A 10,107-nucleotide genomic window follows, 5' to 3' on the forward strand; every position below is an offset into this window, starting at 1 on the left:
AAATGGTAAGAAAACTGCTCTGGCCAGAAATATATCAGCCAATCAGCAGATGTCAACTAACACGCTGCCAGATATTGCACCAATCAGGAGTCATGGCAAATAGAATTGCGACCTTGCGCTGGATATTTTCATCCATGTTTATTAAGGGCAGCTCCATTGTACAGATCGACTCTCCCATCAGAGCCCAGTAGCTTTAGGCAAGGATATACCAAAACTGAATCCAGTGAGGGGCCAGGAAGTTCTCTTCCTTCTTATTCAGCTCCCTCTTCAGCTTTACCAGTTACCATTTTGAATTACTTATATTAGATTTACCATTTTTTTGTGGTTGCTAGATGCCTTCCCCATAGCAACTGGACATAGAACAAACTGTACAACAGAAACCTAAAATAATTTTAGATTTACAAAAACTACAAATTGTCCCTATATGCACCTCAAAGCCTGATACAGCACCCACCCCAATTGGCAGATCAGGCATGTCAAATATAGCCTCCGGTCTCTACTACATAGGACTATATGGCAGCTCCAACACTCGCATCCTTAACCCTAGATGCACTCCCAATTTTCACACCCCCCCCCCCCCAAAATGAGCAGGTGACAAGGTTCTGTACGACACTTTATTCCAAAATGGCTAAGACAGACAGACATAAGGAAGGGCACAAGCAAGTGTACAGCAGTAACATATGAGAATGAGTAGGGGCAGCAATGATCCTATTCCAGCTGTTTATTGTGTGAAGCCTCTGCATTGGCCCTCAGGACGGCCCCTGGGCTGGGATATGGTCGTTGTTGGAATAGGGGCCCTGCAGCTGTGCTGTCAGCACCAGTCTTGGCCTCGTTTCTCTTGGGCAGCCCAGTGGACCATGTCCCCCTTGGGAGGTGAAAAGTAGCATTAGTAAAGCAGAGCAGGTTACAGTTGACAGTTTTGCCCACAGCCTGTATGGAAATAACCTACCGAGGGGCATCGGAATAAGCACTTGGGTCCATGGGATCCAGTTCCTCTTCTTTTCTCCCTGTGAGAAAACAAGGGGTTAAAACACTCCAAAGCTTGGATCACATGACTCCTCAGTAGCCACTACCGGGTCCAGAGAAAACGAAAAGGCAAGCATCTCATGTGGTTTCCATTTTAACAGCAGTAACCTCTTCTAAAAGGGCATCTGTCCCTTCCTTAAAAGGATCTACTGCATCTACCCCGGGAGGGAATCCTGCTGCCCAATGGATCATACTACAGAGAATTCAAGTCTGTGAGGTGCAAATGTTTCATAAGATTTTGGCAGAATTACAGAGAAATTTACCTTTTTTGGATTTTGGATATGGAGCCGCTTCATCCCGCCGAGAAAACCTCCTTTCCTTCATAAGCACCTCCTCCTGCTCCACCTTTTCCTCTGGTTCTGTAAGTGCAAGAGTAATCACTGCATCTCCTCAGCAGGCTCAGCAAGGCCAGTGGCAACAAGCAGCATCTGAGCCAGCAAACAACATACCTTTCTGCTTGGAGGCAGCCTTTGTAATGACTGCACTTGGGTCATTGGGGGAGAGCCAGGTGACCAGGTCGGTCTCCACATTCCAGTAATAAGGCAGCCCACTGGGGAAAAGAAAAATGTACAGACTGTTCAGCAGGGCCCTATCCTTACTGAGGGCCATAGCAGCAACATCACAATTAGTCTCTTACCAAATAGGATCAAACACTTTGTACCAACTGGGAGGCAGGAACTCTATACGTGTCGCTTCATAATCCACATGGTCGTCATCATAATCCTCTGCGATGATCTCCTCTGCCGGCTCTGAGAAAGGGACACACAGACACAGTGTAACCTGCAGCAGCCAATCAGCAATCACCTTGTGCCAATCATTTTTTTTTATTTGGTTGCTATGGGGACTAGATGTGAGCAATTCTGAAATTGGTGGGGGACATTGGTGCCATTAGTGTGACACAGCAGTGCACTGTGCAGTCTGGGGTCCTAAATGGAAACGGGAACGGTGAGGGGCCCCAAGATTGGTAAAAAAAAACTGGTGCTCAAGTAAATAGATTCCATTATTGTTTTATATTTTGAGCAGGGAAAATGGAAAGAGGCGTGGATGTTCATGTACAGCTGATTTCTTTCCTAAATCCTGAAAAGCGGCACCCGGAGTTTCAATCCCTTACCTGAATCCACATGCTGCAGAATCCCCCTCTTTGCCAGCCGAGCCTGAAGCGCTAATGGAAGAGGCATCCTGGGTGACCCACCTGCAAAGAGATGGTACAGACCTGTGGTTGTGCCAACAAGTGTTGTCTGAGATGCGCCTTTACCCACACACAATATAATCCCCCTGATGCCTGTGTGATAGACTGTAGGGGACACACACAATATAATCCCCCTGATGCCTGTGTGATAGACTGTAGGGGACACACACAATATAATCCCCCTGATGCCCATGTGATAGACTGAAGGGGACACACACAATATAATCCCCCTGATGCCTGTGTGATAGACTGTAGGGGACACACACAATATAATCCCCCTGATGCCTGTGTGATAGACTGTAGGGGACACACACAATATAATCCCCCTGATGCCTGTGTGATAGACTGTAGGGGACACACACAATATAATCCCCCTGATGCCTGTGTGATAGACTGTAGGGGACACACACAATATAATCCCCCTGATGCCTGTGTGATAGACTGTAGGGGACACACACAATGTGATGTCTGTGTGATAGACTGTAGGGGACACACACAATATAATCCCCCTGATGCCTGTGTGATAGACTGTAGGGGACACACACAATATAATCCCCCTGATGCCCATGTGATAGACTGAAGGGGACACACACAATATAATCCCCCTGATGCCTGTGTGATAGACTGTAGGGGACACACACAATATAATCCCCCTGATGCCCGTGTGATAGACTGTAGGGGACACACACAATGTGATGTCTGTGTGAATGTAGGGGACACAGACTATAACTGAGAAACAATTATCGCACCTGAGTGGCTGTTGGGGGAGACTGTAGGGATAAAAAAGGAAATGACGCTAAATTCAGAACATAAATGAATTACATGGCTAACTTGCCCTCACCCCAGACCCCAATCATTATCTGCCCGGAGTTGCCCTTTATCCCTGGGAGCTGGTGATGAGGCAGGAGTGGCCCCAGTAGAGCTGGAGATGAGCAACTCCTTCTACTCAATAGGGGGGTCACAGGGGCCTGACGCTCGTCACAATCTCCCACATCCCCACTCACCGACACGCTCCTGCTCCTACTCTCAATTGTCCTCTGTTGATGACGCCACTGATAGTTTTGCGTGTCAAGCCTCTTTCCGCTTGTGTAGGTACTTCTGATTCGAGAAAAGTGAAACAATCAGCGCCGTAAGCTCGAGTCATGTGACCTGGCCGCGATGACGTCAAGAAGAGCGATAAACAAAGAGCGTGGAAACTGGTGTCACGGGAGGATGTAGGAATACATGCGGGAGCCCTGGTATTGGGAGAACGGCTTACTCTCTGCCAGGCGCTTTCTGGGTAACTTGTACTTGCTGACTTAAAGCCAGTAATCTGTGGCAGCCCCGGCCCGTTGCATTGTGGGTAAGAAGCTGAGGCCGTGACCAGCCCGTTGCATTGTGGGTAAGAAGCAGTGTTTAGGTGTGAGAGGGGCGGAGCGTTGATGTGTCAGTCATTAGGGTGTAAGTGATCCCACGGTGTCAGTAAGCAGTACTGTATGAGAAGCAGCACAGTGACATGTGGAGGGACTGGGGCTGTTTGTACTAATTGCAGCCTCAACAGTGACATCTTCCTCACCCCATTTCCTTACTGTGTCCCCCCCCCTGGCAGCAGGGAATGAAGGGAATATTGTACTGCCGCTTTCCTGTTCCTTCCACATGGCAGTGGGCACACTATGGGTTAATCCCCCCTGCCTCGTGATTGGACAGGTTTTCCTCTATAAAAGCTTACTTCCGCCCCCTGGCCGCCATCTTTTTTCCTCCTGTCGCTCCCCCCTGATGTCCAGCAGACTGCCTCTCTCCTGCTGAAGCTCCTGAGCCGAGGTTTTTTTTTTATCCTTGTGTGAGCTCTTGGAGAAGCCGACGGGCTTATGGCCAAATTGTGCCCCCGGTGCGGTCAGACGCAATGCCGTGCAAACGGCGCATGCGCAATAAGACACCGTTGCTTCCACAGCCAACATGGCGACGGACGCCAGCGTGTTTTGCGGGCGCGCGAACGCATGGACGCGGGCGCATCTATGCTGACGCACGCTCGATATTGACGCCAGGGCGCGAAAACGAGCGGAAATGACGCATGGAAGCAGATTGGCGCGAAAAAAAAAAAAATGTAAATTCTGGGCGCCATCTCCCCCTCAAGCTGCCAGACTGGTAAGAACTGTTTGCCTGAAGTGCCTTTGTGCGGTTCAGAGGGTACAACTGTAAGTACACCTCTGTTTATTACGTTAAGCCCACATGAATGAGCAGGACACCCTGGTACATATGTTCCTCTCCTTCCAGGGTCAGAATTAGGATTATTCTCAATGAGTTCCAGACGCTCTCATTCGGGCTCAAGGGGGTGAGTTATTATGAGAGGCGAAGATTGGATGTCTTTTCACATGGGAATATACATTGCTTAACTTAAACAGGGCTAATTGTATTCTTCTCTTGACAGGAGCTCTCCTGGAAGTCAGAGAAGAAAATCCAATAGGAGACAATGTGCTTCCTGCAACGATCCAGCTTTGCCAGACAGCAATTCCTGTGCCAAATGCATACAGAATCCGGAAGGGAATCCGGCTCAATTCAATGAGTTCATGTCTTGGATGAAGGAGTCATTTAACAAATCCATGGCTGATATGGTTACACAAGTGACGGATAACGTGCTTAAAAATATCAGCCCCCATCTCAGCGGTTTAGACCAACCAACACCTATTGCTATTGAAGCTCCAGAAGGTGCAGCATTCATCGGCGGAGGACATCTGCAAGGCAGCAGTCTGGAAGGCCGAAGTGTCGAACTAAGGAGGGATAGCCCAGAATCAGATGGAGAGCTATCAACCACCAGTTCCACCATAGAGGATTCAGCTTTCAACACAGATCTAGTAGAGCCCTTAATCAAAGCTTTAAGGAAAACCTTGGATTTGGAAGATAAATTACAATCTCCAACCAAAAAAGACAAAATGTTCAAATCCATAGCAAAGAAAAACCATTTGTTTCCTATCCATGAATTTATTAAGAAGACAGTAGACTCTGAATGGGAAAATCCAGATAGAAAATTCACTGTTTCAAGAAGATTCAGAAAGATGTTCCCCTTTCCATCAGACCAATCCAAAGCCTGGGAATTCGCTCCCAAAGTGGACGCAGCGATCACTCGCGTGGCCAGAAGAACCACACTTCCAGTGGACGAAGGTGTCTCACTTCGAGACCCCATGGAAAGGAGGCAAGATGCCTCACTCAAAAGAGCTTACGTAGCAGGAGGAGCTACTTGCAAAGCTGCTGTGGCCATTACCTCTGTCACCAGAGCCAACAATATCTGGCTACAGGAACTGGAAGAAGCTATTAAAAAAGGCGAAGACAGGAGCAAACTAGCCCACATGCTACAAGATATCAAGGTGGCGAACGATTTTGTAGCCGAAGCATCCATGGATGTGGTCAAACTGGCAGGGAAATCCATGAGTCTGTCAGTAACCGCGAGGAGAGGTCTTTGGTTAAGACACTGGAACGCGGACCCGCAATCCAAACACAACCTTTGCTCCCTACCTTTTAGGGGTAACCTACTGTTCGGACCAGAATTGGATCAAATTATATCCAAAATGTCCGCAGGGAAATCACCCTTTCTCCCTCAGGATAGACGAGATGGGAGACAGGTCAGAGGCAGATTCATCTCTAGACCCAATTTCAAAGATGCCAAACAATACAAACCAGGCAAACCTTTTTCCAGACAGTGGAAACCTAAAGACCAGTCCTTTCCGGGGAAGAGTGTCCAAAAACAGGAAAAAAGGGCATGAAGGTCTTGGAGCCCCTCAGTCCATTGTAGGAGGCAGACTCTCTCTTTTCAAGACGGAGTGGGCTCGGGAAATAAAAGACACTTGGGTAACAGACATACAGAATGGGAACTAAACCAAAAAGCATTCCTCCTCATCCAATCAAAATGGGGTCCTTTTGCCCTAGACCTAATGGCAACGAGCAGAAACACGAAACTGGCAACCTTTGTGTCTTGGGGCCGGGACAAAGGGGCAGCATTCAAAGATGCATTTTCAATAACATGGAACTTCCACAGACCATACCTCTTCCCTCCATTTCCCCTGATTCCCCGGATCTTAGACAAGATCAAAGAGGATCGAACGGAGGTGGTGTTAGTAGCCCCACTCTGGCCAAGGAGACCATGGTTTCCTCTCCTCCTACGACTAGCAGTCGAACAACCTCTCACCCTTCCGGTCCTCCCGGATCTCCTCAGCCAGGGGGTAATTTTCCATCCTCATCCCGAGAGACTACACTTGACGGCATGGCTCTTGAAAGGAGGAACCTGAGATCATCTGGGTTATCTGCTAACTCCATTTCCACACTTTTAGCAGCAAGGAAATCTTCCACCATCCAAAAGTATTTCACGGTATGGGAAAAATTTCTGGACTGGGGTAAATCTAATGACTTGAATCACCAAAACCTATCAGAAATCAAGCTAATAGAGTTCCTTCAGCAAGGGGTTGATAGAGGCCTCAGCAATTCCACTCTTAAAGGCCAGGTTTCGGCTATATCTCATTTCTCCGAAACTCCTTGGGCTCAACAAAAAAGATTGAAAAGATTTTTCCAAGGGTTAAGAAGACTCAGACCTAGAGTCCGCTCAATCGTTCCCCCTTGGGACCTCAACTTAGTCCTAAACTCCTTAACTAAGGAACCTTTCGAACCTTTGGACACAGTACCCCTCAAGTTTCTGACACTCAAGATGTGCTTCCTTCTAGCGATTACTTCAGCAAGGCGAGTGTGCGAGCTGCAAGCCCTGTCAATACAAGAAGGCAAACTTTCTTTCTTACAAGACAGTTATCTTAAAAACAGCAGACGAGTTTCGCCCTAAAAGACTCTCCGACTTTCATACATCCCAAGATATCATACTGCCATCCTTCTTCCAAGATCCGAAGTCGGATGAGGAAATACGTCTACACACTCTGGATGTCATTAGATGCCTGTCTATCTATTTAGATAGAGTCAAGACCGTCAGGAAGACCGAATCCCTCCTGGTGATCCCCTCTGGGAACAAAGCAGGAACTCAGCCTTCCAAGTCGACAATAGCCAATTGGATCAAGCAATGCATACATCTAGCTTATAACTCTCAACAAGACAGTGTACCCTCTAATGTAAAAGCGCACTCCACGAGGGCATTGGCTGCGTCCTGGGCATTCCATTCCAGGGCTTCGGCGGAAGACATCTGCAAGGCGGCAGTCTGGTCTTCCCTTCATACGTTTGCTAAACACTATCATTTCGATGTTTTCATGAAAAAATGCTCGGCTTTCGGTTCAGCCGTTCTGCAGTCTGCTCTACTTGATAATTAAATTTTCCCTCCCAGCAATTGTGTTGATCTTTTGTACATCCCATAGTGTGCCCACTGCCATGTGGAAGGAACAGGAAACGAGAAAATCAATTCATACTTACCGAGATTTTCTTTTCCTGGACTGTAACATGGCAGTGGGCACAGCTTCCCACCCTGTTTGGGGGAGACTCCAGTACGTCAAAGATGGCGGCCAGGGGGCGGAAGTAAGCTTTTATAGAGGAAAACCTGTCCAATCACGAGGCAGGGGGGATTAACCCATAGTGTGCCCACTGCCATGTTACAGTCCAGGAAAAGAAAATCTCGGTAAGTATGAATTGATTTTCTCGTTTATTGTGAATTTATTATTTCTCCTCAGACACAAACAATGGACTGTGAGAGCTTTTATTGGTGGCCCCGCCCCATCCCCTTATACGGACTGCTGATTGGCTGCTGCGAAGATGAGAAGATCCAGTGGGAGCCACTTGTGTTTTCTAGCCGAGCCCTTTAGAGAAGACACATAGCCCAATGGCGGAAGGAAGATACCCTTGATCATGTGAATCTGATGAATAAACTCAGTGTTGCTAGGAAACGGCTTTCTCTCTCTTCGTTGTCGTTAGGGGCAGGACACACGTCTTTGTCTGGGGTGACACACGTCGTGAACTCCCTCCCCGATACAACACGACACAACACACTGTGCAGCTCTCTGATAGGCGTGACGCGTCTCCTAGCAACCGCGCAACTTCCGGGACCTTCATCCGCTGCGCCCGGAAGTGTTCGGCTCTCTGCGCATGTGAAAATCTAGTTTAAGACATGAGCGCCACCTGGTGGCGATATTGAGAATAGACCGTTAGCGGACAGGGCTTTATAGGCAAGGAGAGAGGAAGTGGGCGGGGCGCGTCTCCTAGGGCAACAGCGCAACTACTGGGACCAACAACTCATCCTCCGCCCGCAAGTATTCAGCTCTCTTGCGCATGTGCACGGAAAATGCACGTATTTGTTTCCCCTGATAATATCTGCCCCTATGTGGGTATTTATTTCCCGCCTTGCTGCGGTCTGTTCTGGAGTCTGGGGGCAGTGTGACTCCTCCTGTTACATAACTGCCTCACACTGGCTGGAGGCTTTAGGGGTGTGTCACTTGCTCACTATGGGGGGGTCTCTCGCCTGTTCTTCTGGGCTCTTTCTTTCTACTGACACCCAGGGAAGCTTCATTTCTATTCAGGGGTGGGCCTTCCAGCCCAAGACAAAGTGACCAATAGAAAGGCTCATCCAAGCCCCATTGGTGGGACTCAGGCCACAAGCAGGAAGCAGAGGTGAGTAAGGATTGTGCTGAGAGTAAAGGGCCAAGAGCAGCTCTTCCTTGTGCCTAATCTGCCGCCCCACTTTCTCTCCCAACAGGACCTGATCGACTCCTCAGACCTGCTGAACATGGGCCACTTTGGCTCTTCTCCAGTGTGCCAGGGCCACCAGGTGAGTACAACCAGTCCTATGGGTCATCACTGCTTGCTGCACACGTATCTTTCTCTGGCTGCTCCCATCATACCTTCTCCAATGTCTTTGCCTATTACACATCATATTGCCCCTTGCATTATGGGGCCCAAAAGTACAACGAGGGAGCTGACTTATGGTGAGTTTAGTCTTCACCCACATAATCAGTGCCTGTAACATTACCCAGCTAATCAGTGCCATAGAGTTACCCAGCTAATCAGTGCCTGTAACATTACCCAGCTAATCAGTGCCTGTAACATTACCCAGCTAATCAGTGCCTGTAACATTACCCAGCTAATCAGTGCCAATCACCCCATACTCTTCTGTTTCCCTGTGTAGGAGATAACGGACCTTCCCGAATTATTATAAGATTTCCTTCAAGGAGCTTCGGCCCCTCCCCCAGAGCACATTATTCCCGACACGTCCCTTGAGGAGCTGCATCTGCTCATGCACTTCATGCTTTATCCGTCCAATCAGAGGATCCGGGCAGGTAAGGAACCAATCCTTGGAGACTGTTCAGCACCACCCCCTGACCCACCATCTTACACTGTGCTTCTTGCTTCCAGGCTCTGCTACATCCATATCTCTTGGGAAGTGTCCGGCAGAAGTGTCCGGCAGCTCCAGACAGAATTCCATACGGAACAGCATGATCTGCACCCACATATGTACTGCCCCACCCCTGCAACTGGCACATCAGGGGGAACCTCCAGTTTGGCTCTTTGTGCCTAGATAGTCATTCTGCACTACTGTCTATATAGTGTGTGTGTGTGTATATATATATAGTGTGTATGTAAGAGGGTGATTGGGTTGTGTGCTGAATATGTGTACATTGCATGTGTTAAGTAAATGTTTGAGTGATGTAAAATGTTAAAATGATTGTTTAAAGCTGTAATGTGCACAGATTGCCACAAGGTGTCAGTGGTGTCAAACAAGTAAATGAAGGAGGTTTCATGGGGTTACCAAGGGAAGGGCACAAAGGTAAGAGCAGCACATGTAAGGGAACAGTTAAGGGGATGGCTAATTGGGAAAGGTATAAAAAGGGAAACCACATTCATGGGTGGTTGGTGAAGACAGCTGGAAGTGGTTAGTGCTAAGGATACGTGTTGAGTACTAGATGAGGTAACATCTAGCATGGGTGCCTTTCACCCCAACA

General features: G+C 48.2%; 2 protein-coding genes across 7 annotated transcripts in view; one reads left to right on the forward strand and one right to left on the reverse strand.

The window, feature by feature from the left end:
• Window positions 1-600: 600 nt before the first annotated feature.
• Window positions 601-3,339, reverse strand: pqbp1.L (polyglutamine binding protein 1 L homeolog). Of its 3 annotated transcripts, XM_018229145.2 has the most exons (8): window positions 3,220-3,339; window positions 2,965-2,985; window positions 2,138-2,218; window positions 1,664-1,775; window positions 1,476-1,576; window positions 1,290-1,385; window positions 950-1,007; window positions 601-865 (listed from the first exon to the last, which is right to left on the reverse strand). In XM_018229145.2, exons 3-8 carry the CDS (start codon window positions 2,202-2,204, stop codon window positions 709-711), a joined length of 591 nt encoding a protein of 196 aa, XP_018084634.1. In that variant the 5' UTR covers window positions 2,205-2,218; window positions 2,965-2,985; window positions 3,220-3,339; the 3' UTR covers window positions 601-708. The 3 variants fall into 3 exon arrangements, with proteins under 3 accessions (XP_018084634.1, NP_001088834.1, XP_018084633.1); NM_001095365.1 differs by lacking the exon at window positions 2,965-2,985 and having other exon boundaries at window positions 3,220-3,244; XM_018229144.2 differs by lacking the exons at window positions 2,965-2,985; window positions 3,220-3,339 and adding an exon at window positions 3,057-3,195.
• A 127-nt stretch (window positions 3,340-3,466) lies between these two features.
• Window positions 3,467-10,107, forward strand: part of LOC108698097 (lamina-associated polypeptide 2-like) — a 7,002-nt gene continuing 361 nt past the window's right edge. Inside the window, exons 1-4 of one of the 4 annotated variants that reach the window (XR_005963177.1) lie at window positions 3,467-3,596; window positions 7,846-8,936; window positions 9,294-9,444; window positions 9,521-10,107. The exon at window positions 9,521-10,107 is cut by the window's right edge and continues 361 nt beyond it. Coding sequence is in view for 2 of the 4 variants with exons in the window: in XM_041572237.1 (XP_041428171.1) it covers window positions 4,762-5,952 (1,191 nt within the window). In the remaining 2 variants the exon portion in view is untranslated. Of the gene's footprint in view, window positions 3,597-3,680; window positions 8,937-9,293; window positions 9,445-9,520 lie in introns of those variants that run through there. The other 3 variants (XR_005963178.1, XM_041572237.1, XM_041572236.1) reach the window with 3 other exon arrangements.

Source organism: Xenopus laevis, chromosome 8L, assembly GCF_017654675.1.
Source record: "Xenopus laevis strain J_2021 chromosome 8L, Xenopus_laevis_v10.1, whole genome shotgun sequence".
Taxonomy (NCBI): Eukaryota; Metazoa; Chordata; class Amphibia; order Anura; family Pipidae; genus Xenopus; species Xenopus laevis.

Bases quoted from the DNA above. Each gene is read 5' to 3' on its own strand.
- pqbp1.L (XM_018229144.2), bottom strand. The intron at 1,776-2,137 runs GTAAGGGATTGA...TCCCTTTCTCAG, and splicing joins TCTGCAGCATGTGGATTCAG to AGCCGGCAGAGGAGATCATC. The intron at 1,386-1,475 runs GTATGTTGTTTG...TTGCACTTACAG, and splicing joins GGCTGCCTCCAAGCAGAAAG to AACCAGAGGAAAAGGTGGAG.